A 15,945-nucleotide genomic window follows, 5' to 3' on the forward strand; every position below is an offset into this window, starting at 1 on the left:
TGTATAGATTGTTACATATATGTATGACTTTTTGAGGGACCATATCCAGTTGTTCTTTGTACTCCTGATGTTTTTGGGGGGCTATATGTTCTGTCAGAGATAAAACCGGAGGGGACTTTGTACAAGGTTTAAATCTGTGAACTATCTCTCCAGCCCGTTATCTGTTTCATAATCCATATTTTAATACATAAAGGCTCAAACTAGGCACAATTTTTCCCCAGAAAGTAAGATACAAGGCAATGCTCAGAAGCACCTATGTGTGACCCCCATGACCCACAACAGAAACTGACTCGAGTTCTGAGAGGCAAAGAAACCAGTGTGTGCTGTGTATTGGGGTGTGTTTGTATGTGTGTGTGGTGATGTATGTATGTAAGTGTGTCTCGTGTATCATAGTATGCATAAGTAGTGTATGTTTTTGCATGTACATGTGTACGTATGTATGTGTGCGTGCATGTGTGTTGTGGTATGTATGTGTGTGTTTTGTGTTGTGTCTGGGTCCTTCAGGGCCTTCTGCCGTGATGAGCAGGGTTGGTTGACGAGGTTCGAGTGGAGGCAGCACACCTGGTGGGTGGTGTTGCTTGCAGGAGATTCAGGCGCAGATCAATAGCATCAGAGCCAAGAGCCTGGAAGTTGGCCCACATGACAATCTGCACATACAAAATGGGCAAATCCATGAACAAGCAGCCCCTAGGAGAAACCTAAGTGATAGAACTCCAAACCATACTAAATTAAAGCATACAAAAAATTTTGTCAGTTTGGTTTTAAAACCGATTTTAATAACAGGCGTATTAAATTTGGCTTTTTACATAGTCATCAAATTGAAAAGAACTTTAAATCGTATTATTCCAAATGTTGATCACTGTATCACTGTCATGCTCCTCAATTTGCTCGTGCGGGCACCAGTAATCTCTCCTTGTGAGACTTGTTGTTACTGCTTTTGGCATATCGAATATGCCACAGGTAGCTTGCCAGGCTCTGCCATGTGGGTGAAATACTCTTGGTAACTTGTCGAACTCTTGGAGAGGGTCAGAGGAATTGAACCCGGGTTGGCTGCATGCAAGGCAAATGCCTTACCCACTGTGCTATTGCTCCAGCCCAAATGTTGATAAGGATATAAAATTTAATGCTCTATTACTGGTGGGACTCAAATTAGGACTCAACTGGTATATGTGTGTGTGTGTGTGTGTGTGTGTGTGTTTTGCAAAAACACTGTGGCAGTACCATTAAAATCGAAGATATCTAGACCTTGTGAGCTAATAATTCCCTTGTCCCAGATTGAAGGAGACTCTGAGAGAAGCTGGCATTTGTATACCCGAACACATTCTCAAAGGCACTTATTGTAGCCCTGGACATTGCAGCAGAAATCTGGAAAGTGTCTTAAAGGTCATTGGCAGCAGAATACGTCAATGAACCACAAATGCATTTATCTGAACAAATTCCAAGAGTTCATGGGCCTTGGCCCCGGGCTGCCCCAGGAGGGTGATTCCCAAGCCTGGCGCTGATGGGAAAGGCACAGGGCTCTGTACAGGCCTGCAATGTGGAGGAGCAGTTAATCTCAGAAGAAAACAACAACAACCAAAGGTACCAAAGTTCAGGATTTAGGGCCCCTCAAGAAAAGCAAAAGCAGAGACAGGAGCTAAATTACCGGCACTTGGAGCTTTCTTTTTATTCATGGTATTAGAATCTCAGGACACCAGGCATATGCATTTACATGGTGTTCATTTCTTACTTTTTATAGTGTATACATGTCCTATACACATTATGCACAATGTATACTATATTGTCTTTTGAAGAAATGATTTATTTTATAATTAATAAGTCACCGAGAGAGAACCAAGCTCAGAGTGCAAAGCGAAGCAAAGCAACAGATAACTGCAGAGACATAGCGACTCAGGACGCTGATCTCTGGGAGAGCAAAGGACAGAGAAGCAATCAGGCTGGGGGTCAGTCGCTTTCTTGGGCACAGGAGCCTGGAGTCTGTCCTGAGCTGCCTTTTCTCCAGCTCTCTCTGCTCCTCGGATGCCTTTGGCTCGGGCTGTCCTTCCTGCCTGCAATGCAGTTCCTCTGCCTTTCATCCAAGGTTTGTCATCAAGTCTCAGATCAAGTTTTCCTCTCCTGAATTTATTTTCAGAAAGTCTTGTGCCCATCTTGAAGCAGCCAGCAAGAGCCGCTGTTATCCCCAGGCGGGCAGGGCAGGGGAGGTGGGGAAGGGGAAGTTTCTAAATTTCTGCTGCATCAGGTCAAGGGGGGCTAGAGTGATAGCATAGTGGTAGGGCGTTTGCCTTGCACGCAGCCAACCTGGGTTCGATTTCTCCGCCCCTCTCGGAGAGCCCTGCAAGCTACCAAGAGTATTTCACCCGCATGGCAGAGCCTGGCAAGCTACCCGTGGCGTATTCGATATGCCAAAAACAGTAACAATAAGTCTTACAATGAGAGATGTTACTGATGCCCGCTCGAGCAAATCGATGAACAACGGGATGATAGTGACAGTGACAGTGGCAGGTCAACGGGGGCACTTGGTCAGAGGCAGATCCGGTCGCCAGGGTTGTGACTGGGGTGGGTGTGCGAGGTGGTGGTTTCAGTTGCTGGCAGTACAGAGCCCGTGAGCTCTGCTGGCTGCCCTGGGCCTCCGTAGCCCGAGCACCCCACCACACGCATTGCAACAACAACAACCACAACCACAACCCACGGCAGGAATGGGTTTCCCATGAGAGTCGAGGTGAACTGGTCCAGGTAGGGCCCAGACGTGTGTTTTGGAGTTCTCAGGGTTGCAACTGGATCTCAGATCCCACTTGGGAAAGCAACACTCCCTGCCCTCTACCCACTGCCTCACACCCTGTGCTTAGCACCATGGAGCGGGCAGGCGCGCACACACACACACACACACACATACACACATATGCCTGATCTCAGGGCTACCTCCCCCAGCCCACACGTGTTGCGGGAGTCTGTGCTCAGCAGACCCAAAGGGCAGCTTCAAGGCTGAGACGTCAGTTTGGTGTCCAGGCCTTGGGGGAGCACCAGCTTCTCCCAATGGGGACTGTCAGCCACTTGGGCTCCAGGGTATGCCTCGATTGGCCCCTCCCTGCACGTGCATTGGGATGACAGTGGGGTGTGACCCGAGTTCCCAGCCAGGTGGGGGAAGGGGCAACGGCACCTACTTCCCAGCTGGGGTGAGGGTGGCGGAGACCCTTCCCCACCGCCTGGGCTGTGCTGGAAGCAGAAAGTCAGGGAACCCTGCAGGCCCCGACTGTTTAGGCTGGGGGGAGGCTGCCGCCCATTTCTCGGCAGCCACAGCCCCTGCTGCCCGCCTTGGGCTGGGGCCAGGCCCTCTCCCCGGGCCTGTCAACACCCTGCATGAAGCTCGTGCCAGGGGCTGCTGGGTGCTGTTTGTTCTCTCTTATTAAGTACATCCAGGTGAGTTTTATCACAGACAGTTCCCCGGGCTCCAGTTTCCATACTTGTCAATTTTTTTTTTTTTTTGAGACTGAGGTTGCCAAAGGCTCTTACAGCTAATGGACCTTATGGCTCCCAAGGGCCCTTTAAAGAAGGCCCAGAGCTCCAGGGAGGTAATCACTCAAAGGAAATGCAGTCCCTGGGGGGAGTGTAGGGGGCTGAGGGCCTGGATGTTGGCAGCAGGTGAGGGGAGTGCAAGCAGAACCCTCTCCTCTCTGCACATTCCGCCCCTCCCTCCCCACCCCATGCCACTGACTTCCCCGTCCAAGGGAAGGGCTCCTGGCTCTTTCTGGTGGGGTCTGTAGGCACTGCTGAGCTGGACCTGCAGAAGTGAGCTCCCCCTTACTCCTTTCTCCAGCTGGCTTTCTCCTCTGGCCCTGGATGGGGGCGGAGGGCTGGACTCAGGGGCCGAGGGAGAATCCTGTGTCTGCCTCCAGACCAGGGACTTCGAAATTAGAAGACCTGAAGCCAAACACCTACTACTCCATCCCTTCTTGAGTTTGCCGGGACATTGCAGGATGCAAGTCAGGGCACCTTTCTATCTCAGTCTCCTCATCTGTAAAATGGGGCTCACATGCCACTAGCTGCAGTGCATGCTTCTGCCCAGGTCCAGTGGCTCAATGGCAGGTGCCTGGCACATGGGCCAGCAGCAACAATGGGAAGCTCCCAAGAGCTAATGTCATTATTGCTGCAAGAGCTGCTCGGTATGGGGCGGGACTGGGCACTGCCAGGTTCTGGCATTTATGCGCACTTTCCTGCACCCAGGAGACTGCCTCTCTGGTGGGACAGAGAGAATCAGGCCCTGTTGGCCTGCTGTGGAGAGGGGCGGGGCTTGGGGCTCTGCTTGTGGCCCTTCACCTCTGGATTCTCCAGCACCTTTTTCATCTCTTCCATTCTACATCCCCCCGTGGATGGGTGAGGAATCGGGTTCAGAGAAGCCCAGTGACTAACACCGAGTCGTACAAAGCAAGAGGCAGTCGAGATGAATGAATCTGCTGGATAATCGTATTCTGAGCTTTAGAGTCCCTGGATACTCAACACCATACCCTACACCACTGATGTACCAAGGGTAGCGCATAACATTTGTTTGGGTGAAGCAAACATGTTAGTGATCTCTTATTTAATGGCTCCAGGATGAAACCCAACAACCTTCACACACTTTCCTCTAAGGAAACTTTATTGGACCGTTTTTAGTGGATTATTCATAACAAGCTTTACAAAGTTAATTGTTTTGGTTCTGCTTTGGGGGGGCACAATTCGAGACGTGGGGTGGAAACATTTGAAATATGGTGGTGAGAAGGTGCAATGGTGGCGGGATTGGTGTTTGAATATTAAATGTGATAAATTATGGTGAACAACTTTATTAAAATAAAATTAAATTAGGAAAAAGATTGGAGCAAAGGAATATGAGGTTTATTTATTTATTTATTTATTTATTTATTTATTTATTTATTTATTGCAGGAGGGCCGGTGGGTTTGGGCCATACTTGGCAGTGCTCAAGTGCTGACCCAGGTTCAGTTCTTAGGGTTCACTCCTGGAAGTGCTCAGGGGACCATGTGGTGTTATAGAGTAAACCTGGGTGGGCTGTCTGCTAGGCAGGTGCCTTGACCCCTGTACTCCCCTTCTGACCCCAAAGTGCTAGTGTTTTCAACTCCCGTTAGCTGTGGGGCCTCACCAAGGACCATCCAGGGATTCCCAACCTGAAGTCAGTTCCTAGGGAGGCCCAGAAGAGGTCACTGATCTCTGTTGGGTTTTTACAACAATGTTTCACAACTGGGGCCACATGGGGGCCTGTGGACCCTTTGGATATTCCAAGGGGGTCACTAGTGAAAGTCATGTAAACAGGGGCCCACAGGGGGCAGCTGGTGAGATGGGGGTAAGGGGGACAGGAAGGAAACAAGGTTGAGAGCGGGCTGCGGTCGGGAAAGCTTGAGAGCCCGGCGCTTCTCAGGACAACTGGGCTGCCCCTCAGGTGACGGGTGCTGGACCTTCTGGGAGTCGCTGCCCCCCACCCCACCCCACCCCACCCCCATGATGACTGCTGCCCTCTGTCTGTCTGCAGGTGGACGGGGTTCTGTGTTTGGCGGACATCCTGACCGACAACAGCCACTCAGAGGCCACCCGGGCTGAGGCTGCGGCTGTGGTGGCTCAGGTCACATCCCCCCACCTGTCCTTCACCCAGCACCTCAGCAGCTTCCTGGAGAGCATGGAGGAGATCGTGACGGCTCTCATCAGTGAGTTGGGCCCTGGGCTGGAGAGGGGCTTCTCACAGTCCTCAGGAGGGCAAGGGCTTCCTGCCCCCACTCACTGCATCCCACCAACATGTCTGCCGCACAGAGGATCACACTGGCTCCTGCTTAGATAGTACCAAGTCAGGCTTTAAAGAACCTTATTGTCCAGTCTCCTATTAAAATGCCTGTAGACCTCAGAGGAGCACCTGCTTAGATCAGTTTGGGGTGAATTGGCTCTTTGGAATGGACACACCTCTTGGTGCATTGGGCGGGGGGAGGTTATTGATACTTGGAAGTCCAGATCTTTGGCCAGAGACGCCAATAGACTTGGTTCCGGATGTCTCAGTCATTGGCCTTAAGTGGGGCAGCAAGAGGGGACAATGGCTCCTCCAAGATCTCCCAGCTTGCTGCCTGCACCTCACTGTGGCTCTCACGTGTTGGTGCCTGTGGCTCTCTGGGATCCCTCTCCTGAGTCATGTGCATGTACTCCTGGCTGGTTAATCATAGCCCATTATCCAGAAGGACCACACTCTGGTGATTGTCCGAGTTTCCACTTCAGTTCCTGTCTCCAGCCCCTCCCCTCACACCCCTCCCCCGCCTCTCTGTCTCTGTCTCTCTGCACCTCCCCTCTCCTGTCTCTCACTGAAATGAAGTGAAAAATGATTTTGTCAGACATTTTTGGGGTTTACTCTTAGAGTTAGCTAACAGGACTGGGGACATCTGCTATAGGAGAAGCCAGAAACTATAGGGGCAGTCCCGAACTCTGGATTGGGAGTCAGACACGGAGGCTGGGGCTTATTTTTTCATTTATTCAACAAACCGATTCTGACCAGAATCCCATGCAGACTCTGTGTGAGATGTTCCCATCACTGGCCACTTCCCTGGGGAGCCCTCTTTGCAATTTTTGTCATGGTTGAAATAAGGAGTTGGGGGTTATTTCTCTCAAGGGTTCTCTAAGTTTGGAATTTTAAATTCTGCCAGCACAGTGCACGTAGGAGGCACCAGGCAAGTTATCTTTCTGGTGTATTTCAAGATGTTGAGATACAGCACCCATAGTCCAGCTTGGGATAGATAATTTTTCAAACATCTACATTTATTAAACACCAAGACAGCATGGAAACTAGTTATTGCAAGTCTTGGCTGGAGCAAACTGAAGCAACTGCAGAGTTCCAAGTCCGCTCTAAAGGCAAAGTGGAAGAACTACCTCAAGATCACCTGACTATTCGGTTCGCTTTCTCAGGGGATCTTATGTTGCATCACTTACCCAAAAGAGATAGGAAACATCAGTGAACAGGAAAGGACAGATGGAAGCAGAAAAGAAGAGGTTATTAACTTGTATCAAACTCAAGAGCACCTGCTTTTCCATTTCAAGAGGGCAGGTCACTGGGAATTTACTTGTCTCTATGTCAGAAAGGTGAATTTTTAAAGACAAAATCATAAATTTGATAGAGAACCTCCTAATTTATAAGTGATAAATAATAAAACAAATAAACTCGCCGAAGTGGCTTAGAGCAAGCACTCCTTCACGATTGCCATATGTCCAATCCTACTTCTTTGCCTGGATTGGATTTCTCCCTGGAGAGGAGGAGACTCCCAATTTATTTCACTCTGATGAAGATACATTGCAGAGTCTGCTCTGAGAGTCAGCAGATGGGATATATCTTCTGGGCAGGATGCCAGGGCTCTGTTCTTTGGTGGGAAATAGCCCTCCAATTTCTTGCCATTCCCTGGAAACATTTATAAATGAGTCACTGGAATCCTCAATTTAATCTTCCTAACACATCCCAGGTGACTCAGTCTGCAGTTCAAATAAATGTGCACCAAAATTAAAAGGCACTTAGATGGCTGTGTTAATAATTGCTGTGTCGGCAGCAACAGCTACTGCATAAGAATGAGGGGAGTTATTTGAAGTTAGAAGAAATCTTACAGCAAGTTGGACCCATGACTTTTGGGTCTCACCCTAAGTTCCAGGTGTAGAAAGAGGCCTTGGAAGGGTCTCAGTGAGTACCAGAGAGTGGGTACATCAGCTTTTGGAAAAGGGGAGTCACTTTGAGTGGGTAGCATGTCTCTCCCTGGGGAGTGAGGACAGGATTTTGCCTTGTTCAGTGATCAAACCTCAGCTTGAGGGAGAAGAGAAACCCAGTGGCAGTTATTTCTCTCCTTAAAGAATTGCAACGTAGCTCTGTAGTACTTAGTCTCCCTGGCAATGAGCCACAGAGGCTTGGAGAGAGCCGAGAGGAAGCCTGCGAGACAGGAAGAATGGGGACTTCGGAGTCTGGCCAATCTAGATTTGATTGGAAACTCTGGCAATTACCAGTCAGTTACCTCAGTTTCACAATTTGGGGGAAATTCACTTAGTTTTTGAATCCTTAGTTCTGTCCTCTCTAACATTGTGATAAAAAGTAACATGCTGTTTTGAGGATGGAGTGAAGAGCAGGGTCCTGTGTGTGTGTGGGGGGGGGGTGGGGAGCTGGAAGTGGACCTTAACTTCATCTGTGGTAGCCGCTGCTGCTGTGGCCAGCAACTCTGCCTCTCAGCTTCCAGATCTACCACCAGTGACAAGGCAACATTTTTTTTTGAAGGATATCCAGAATTTAATGGCATGCTGAAGTTTTAAGAGATGTTATTTTGTGTCCCTTTATAAATGGGACAAGCAATTGCATTTGCTGTAAACAGATGCCAGGAAGTTTAAGCCGGAGTACCTGAACCTGGAAGCCAAGGTTCTCTGTCTGGAAGTAAGAACCAGGATGAAGCATGATTGATTGAATGGACTCCTGAGTCTTCCTTCCTCCTCTCCTGGGGCTATTTGCCTCCTATGTTTCCATGCAGGTGTTATCTGTAGGAGATGACCTGAATCCAGGATACAGCCTTGAATCTGGGTTATTGCTGAGGGTCAATAGCCAGGCCCATTAGAAACCATGAGCAAACAGTGAGCAACCCTCTCGTGACCCCTCTTGAAGCAGAAGGCCCTACAAGTTGAGGTGGAAGCCGTGAGGCAAGGTGTTGGGTGGTAGAAGACTGCCGTGATTGGCGTTTATCTTCTCCTTTAAAACCTTCAGTATAATTACAGCTGATAAGTTAAGGAGTCTGATTAGGACTGGTGGAGGCCCTTAGGATCAGAGAAAAGGAGTCTGATATTAAGGAATTTGGTGTAGGTTTTTCCTATAGCATCTGAACCCTATGCTGGGATCAAAATTAAATACAGAAGTCTCTGCTGAAGACAGATGGAGAGGTCATATGTTTATCACCTAACGTCATCCTCTTTCTTTTTTTTAAAATTGAATCTCTGTGAAATACACAGTTACAAAGTTGTTTATGATTTTCAGTCACGCAGTGTTCCATCATCTATCCTTTCACCAGTGCACATTTCCTGCCACCAATGTCCTCTCTCTTAAGGCAAATAGCCAGCTGTGTTTGTTATTGGAGACACAATGGATTAGAATTTTTTTTCCTACCTCATGCCTTATACATACTGTCCCTCTGGTGTGGAAAATACTCTCCTCCCAAATATTTTTTCTGATGTACCCCATTTCCCCCTTAAGGTCTCAGTACTCAAATCACATTCCTAGGGAGAATTTCCTTATGCATGAAAAATGGGCCTCTAGTTGTTCTCTGTGTTTTTATTTTGTTTGTTTTGGGCTTGAGCAATAGCACAGTGGGTAAAGCATCTGCCTTGCACACGGCCGACCCGGGTTCGATTCCTTTGTCCCTCTCGGAGAGCCCGGCAAGCTACTGAGAGTATCCCGCCTTCACAGCAGAGCCTGGCAAGCTCCCCGTGGCGTATTCGATATGCCAAAAACAGTAACAACTAGTCTCACAATGGAGATGTCACTGGTGCCCGCTTGAGCAAATTGATGAGCAATGGGATGACAGTGATATTGTGATACAGCTTTGGAGCCACACCCAACTATACTCCTGACTTTGCACTCAGAGATCACTCCTGTGGCTGCTTGGGGAACCATAGGCATATTTAGAGCCAGGAATCAAACCTGGGCCAGCTGCATGCAAGGAAAGCTCTGGACCTGCTGTAGTTTCTCTCCAGTCCCATAGTTGTCCTCTTTCTTTATGCATCTTTATTTTCTCTCTCCCATTAATCAGAATTAGCATTTATATTAACTTTTACCAAAGCTCATTTTTCTCTTTTCCGCTGCTTGGATGTAAGCTTAAGGGGGCCAAGGCCTGATCTGTTTTGTTCACCCTACCATCCATAGCCACCACTGTGCCTGACATAGAGTTTGCTCAGAAAATAGTTTTTGAGTGGAGGAGTGAGTAGCAGTCACACTCTAGGTCATATCCCATCTCTGATTTCCGCACCCCCCATAACATAGATAATTTCCCTCTCTAGTAATTTCTTTCTTTACCTCTAATAGCTGCCAACATTTTTTCCCAGAGTCATTGGGGAAGCCCAGTGAGCAAACTGATATGAAACCATCTGGTAATGAAGCTGTTTTTCTTCTCTTCCTGCTCCAGAACTGTGCCAAGAGGCCTCCTCCGGAGAAGTCTTCCTGTTGGCCTCTGCGGCCCTAGCCAATATCACCTTCTTTGACACAATGGCCTGTGAGATGCTCCTGCAGTTGAATGCTATCCGTGTCCTCCTGGAAGCCTGCAATGACAAGCAGAGAGTGGATACACCTTACACACGCGATCAGGTGAATGCTTAGGAGGGCTCAGATTCCGGGAAGCCGGCTAGAGAAGCTCGGTGCCCGAGAAAATTGTCTAGTCTATGCCCAAGTTTCTAGGAGAGGTCTAATAAGACTGTGATGGTAGCAATAATGCTTTATTTCCTAGATGAGCACTTGAGGCCCAAGAAGTCTTTTGAGTCCTGTGGTTGGCACACAGTCAGTACTTAAACCCTGCCCTGATTTAGATCACAGTCTTTGATGTATATCTGTAGCTTCTGTGAATATGGAGTGGAGGTCATGTCACTGAGGGGTCAGAAAGATAGTCTTTGATATTAATATTAAATTTTGATAGTCCCAGACCATCCATTAATTCAATGACTTTAGGAAATGCATAGTCTCTTGAGTATTGGTTTTCTTGTTAGCCATAAACAAATATCAATCTTGAAGAGTTATTATGAGGTTAAGTGAAATAATCCATGTGTATATAGGGCTTGACTTAATACTTACTCACCTCTTACTAAATCTTTAATAAATGATGAATATCATTGTTTTCATACTTGATGTTCTAAGAAAAACACAAAAAATGGATTGTTCAGGGTCCTAAATTTGACCTTTGATGTCAGGCATGTTGTTATTTCACATTTCCATTCTAGTCTAATCCTTCATCCTTAAAGTTGGGCAAGGCCCTTGCACAGACAAGGTATAATAGCACTAACAGAAATAGAACAATGGCCCCCAGGGTGATTTTGACTTGGCTGGTGAGAGGGGCCCGTACAGCATCTATTTCAGCTACTTTCCATGACTATGGGGAATGAAACAGGGACCCACCCAGTATGAGTTGCCTTGCTCCCATTCTTCTTTTCTTGACATGGATATGTCTAGTAGTTCATTCTCTCATCTACCAAAATTGATTTTAGGACCCATTATTCTGCAGTGCCTGTCCAAAAAAAAATTTTGTTATTTCATATAAGATTCAGTAGAGAGGCAATAAGAGCCAGGATTGGGGGATAAATGATCTGGGTTCAGTGCTTCTCTGCTATCAGTAATAATGTACCTCTGGAAAATTTACCCAAAGTCTCAGTTTTCTCATCTCCGAATAGGGTAGAATAATATCTAATAAAGTTGAAATAATAATTAAACAAGCACATTTAAACTTTTGGTATAGTTCTTTGGACAAATAACTATTAAATGTAAGTCAATGTGCCTGTTGTGTTAAATGTGAGTGGCCAGGGTCCTGTTGATTTTTCTAAAATGGACATAGTATCTTCTAGCACAGATATCCCATGGTTCTACTAAATCCTTTGGTCATCACGAAGAGCTACACAGCTCTGCAAAGCACTGATTGCTAGGAAGAGGAGGTTGGACTAGGGAAAGAATGTGATTAAGCTTTAATACAAATGGAAGATTTTACTGAATCTAGAGTCAGGTTTTGTGCCACTTTCCCCCCAATGTCCCTGGTCCCCAAGTCTTGTCCCCTTTCCTGTACTCCTCTCCTCTGACCCCCAAGTCTGAGCCAGGCATGTTTCTCATCATGCTCAGGAAATTTCACCTTCTGCTCTGACTCAGAGCAACCACTTAGCTAGGGAGTGTGTACCCATTAAAGAAACAAATGGCTCTTTCCTGTGGCAGAAGGAGTATTAAGGTGATCAGAGGGCTTTCAGTAATGAAGACAAAAAAGATGAATTGGTCTCTGAAGTGCGTACCCAGTCCCTGGAACACTTAGGAGATTAAGTGCCCATGAGGCTTCCGGTAATGCATCTGCCAATGACGCCAATGCTCTCTGGAGCCTCTTGGTCATGGATCTGTACTTGGTCCACCTGTGTTTGGACAGCTCAGTGAGAACCCCTCTGTCACCCCAGGAAGCCAAGTCCACTTAATTTATCCAACAGAGGTCGTGATGTCCATGCCTATCATGTGCCATTAACCCTAGTCTTAAACTAGGCTCTTAAGTCTCCCTTTGCTAATCTAAGAGATCCGGATATGGCCAGTCATCCCCAAGAGCTCCTGCCTCCTAAGCCTTTTGTGTGTCTTGTGCTTGCATACCTGGGATGCATTTTCTAGAGGTCACATAGCCCTGAGAATGCAACTACAAGAGTGATTTGGAGGGAGCAGGAAAGGGGACCCCCCAAGACTTGCTTACTGCTGCCCTGCCTGTGACGGGAACCTGGCCCTCCTGTCAACCCACTCCAGAGAGGAAATGATTTTCTTATACAAAGGTATAAGGTGCTGATGTCACTTCTGATAAAAAAAAAAAAAACAACTACCTGCTCTGATATTTTACCATGTCCAGGTTTCTGAGCCTTCATTGGAAACCATCCCTGGAAGTTCAATTTATCAGAGATGTTCATTACTAGAGATTGCAACTTTGAGTTGTTAAAATCCTCTATAGGCAGGTGAGCATGAAGTTCTATCATAGATGTAAATGATATAGGAGACACAGAAAACACAGCACCATTTGACAACTGTGCTGTGTAGATAGACCTGAGTTAAGTTCAAATATGGACTTGGTCATTGTCTATGTTCTATACTCTCAGAAAAATAATTTCTCACCAGGAGTAATTCCTGAGTGCATGAGCCAAAAGTAACTCCTGTGCAAACCCAGGTATGACCCCCCAAAAAAAACCCAAAAAAATGAAAATTATTTCTTGGAACTACATTTTTTCCTCATTGGTATAATGATGATAGTATAATAATATTATTTCTTCCCTCTTCATACCAATATGACTATTAAATGGTATGTGTATCATATAGAATCTGATTATTGGGTCTGATCTATGAAAGGAGTCTCAGATATTACCAGAGATTGAGATAGGTTGGAGACAGTTATGAAGGACACAAAGAAATCGGAAATGTAGTTAATATGAAGGTAATGGCAACTGGAACTGAGTTTACCTGTGATGTACATTGTTTTATCTTTGTGTAGGTACATGAAAATTGTATTTTTGAGGTAGTGTTAATGATAAGGACTCCATATTGTTTATAAGGGTAGATGCATTTAGTTATGTATGAGTGCATGTGCACATTTACCAAATTGTAGAGACTTGTAAGAACTCAGAATTACAACACCCAGTTTTGATCTGCCCTAGAAATTCTACCTAGAGGAGAATTTCTAGAATTCTCCTAGGCAAAGGAAAATAACACAGAAAACATGGTCTGGTATTTTTGTATTGTCTAATATCTTGAGGTCCACATCCCAACTTTGATGCACTGCCCATACAGGGAGAGCTTTCTGGTCCCATTAGGGAGAGTCCTTTGTTCATAGAGTTTGTTTAATAGAGTCCTAGTTCATCAAAGATTTGGGAACTCGATCCTCCCAAAGTACCAGAGAATGGGTTCATTGTTTTTCCCAGGGTCTATGGAAGCACCTTCCTAATCTCCACTCCTCCCAGCTCTTTCAACTCCTAGACCCCTGTCCATGCCTATCAGAGGGAGACTCAACAGAGAGTGGAACAAAAAAGGGTATACTGAATCTTCTCCTAGAACTTCTTGCTTCACTGGCCTTGAAGAAGAAAGTGTATTTAATGAGACTGTGCCCTTTTTCTATTGACACTCTTTTTTCTTCAATTCTAGAACTCTGTCTCAATTCTTTCTGCTATTTGATATAATAAGTGGTGTGGAAGAAAGAAGGCAGGACAGAGAGAGACACTAGGCTACCCTGAAATTTTGTGGCTTGTCTCAAGGCTGTAATTCATTGCCTCAACTCTTAGGAGAATTAATACAGTGATAATAGCTTCTGAGTATTCCATAAGCAATTAAGATTGATACTAATTATCATCTTATGAACTGTTGGCCTTTTTTCCCTAATTACTGCACAACAAAAAGCAATCATTGCTTTACTTTAAATATGTCAGATTTGTACTGTTGTAGGTTCAGTTCAGAGCACTAATCTCTGATACAAACCAGGTATTCCTCACTTGTCTTTTCGGTAGTACACATTTCAGCATTGGTTTACAGCATAGCACTTGAAAAAGACAGAGTTAGTGGCTGATCAAGGGTAATTGCTTAGACATTTCTATGGATGGGAGACAAGACTGATTCACAGCTTGGAATTGGTCTGTACACCAGTAAGAGGCTCCACACCACCCGCCACGGACCAGCAGAATAAACCTTTACCTTAGCTGTTATAGGGATACCAAAAGAATTTTCAACTTTCATCTCCAATCATGCAGGAGCATTTTCTTTTTGTTGAATCAATTAAATGGGCAGTACCCTGTTATTCTGGTTCCATCTGCTCTTTGCCTGCTTTTTTTTTTTTCTTAAGGCTATTAGTCTTTGTGAGACTAAAGAAAAAGTAGTTTCAAAAATGCCACACAAGGTAATAATGAACACAAAATAATGAATTGGTTTCTTTGCTGGGTTTCTTTGCACTGGAGGAAGTCTCCCATCAGCAGCATACTTGTCAACACTGAGTGTTGCTTTTGTGAGTACTTTAACACAGTTTTTCAAGATTTGGTTACTTTCAGGCTCTGTTCAGGGTTAGCTAATACTCATTTTTTAAACAATATTTCTGAAATTATTAACAAAATATAACTTAAGTTAATGCTCATAGCATTGATGGATTTTTTTTAAATGCAAGATATCTACATTTGTGGAAATTCATTATAATGTTAAAAGAAAACAAATAGCCATCAAAAATCAAGACCTAAAAGCTTAAGTAGCATTTCTGATACTGTATGGGAAAAAATAATTAGCCAAAGACTTAGAACTAGATTGTACCATGCACTTTGCTCGGTGCTGTATTTCCTTTTATCTAGGACCTCTCTTGAGGCAGATATTAGAGATTAGATATTAGATATTAGATCCTGTCACTCTGGAGGACTAGGATTTAATTGAAAATTAACATACAGGATTGAATTAGTTTGGGCCAGGGGAAAACCTGCCAGACTGAAATAAGTCTATCCCCTGACAGTCTCACTACTTGTATCCAAAAAGGTAAACCAGTTGTCCCTAAAATCCCAGCATGGGCTTGATTGTATGAGGAAATATTGACCCTCTTTCCCTATGCATCATGGTGAATACAAGGATGTTTCAAAGGAGGGGGCCTCAAAGCAGGGCATAATTGGCATTTATTCAAATTGTCTTTAATTGATACTTCATCTACACCTCAGAAAACCACATGGGGTACAAGCTCTGTAAAAAAAGGAAGTAATTTTCATTAACAGAATCTAAATTAGTCTGACACAAAGACCTACCTCTGACAATTTAACAATAATTGTCATGTAATGAAGCTATGGTGCAGACAAAGATCTTTCTTCTCTTCCTTCCTTCCTTGCTCCCTTCCTTCCTCCCTTGCTTCCTTCCTTCCTTGCTTCCTTTTATTTTTTTCTTCTGGATCTTTACATTGCAGTATACTTTATATGGGCAGTGCTCTGTTATTTTGGTTCCATCTGCTCATTTTTTTTAAAGGTTATTAGTCTTTGTGAGACTAAAGAAAAAGTAATTTCAAAAATGCCACACAAGGTAATAATGAACACAAATAATGAATTGGTTTCATTATTTGTGTTCATATACTGTGTCTTTATTCTGAGAGGCCAGACTGAAGTTGGAAGGTTATGGACCTGCATCATGGGATCTGAAGCTACAGCTTACAGTACAGAGAAAGTCTAAACTGAATATTTTGACAGAGTTTTGGCCC

The 15,945-nt window shown here is 45.2% G+C and overlaps 1 protein-coding gene across 6 annotated transcripts in view; it reads left to right on the top strand.

Moving 5' to 3' along the window:
* INSC (INSC spindle orientation adaptor protein) overlaps positions 1–15,945 on the top strand; it is a 136,993-nt gene that overhangs the window by 106,595 nt on the left and 14,453 nt on the right. For all 6 annotated transcript variants that reach the window (XM_055143404.1, XM_055143406.1, XM_004613575.2 and 3 more), the window contains 2 exons: positions 5,520–5,691; positions 10,159–10,337. In XM_055143404.1, the coding sequence (XP_054999379.1) occupies positions 5,520–5,691; positions 10,159–10,337 (351 nt within the window). The remainder of the gene's footprint in view (positions 1–5,519; positions 5,692–10,158; positions 10,338–15,945) is intronic.

This window comes from Sorex araneus, chromosome 6 (genome assembly GCF_027595985.1).
Source record: "Sorex araneus isolate mSorAra2 chromosome 6, mSorAra2.pri, whole genome shotgun sequence".
Taxonomy (NCBI): Eukaryota; Metazoa; Chordata; class Mammalia; order Eulipotyphla; family Soricidae; genus Sorex; species Sorex araneus.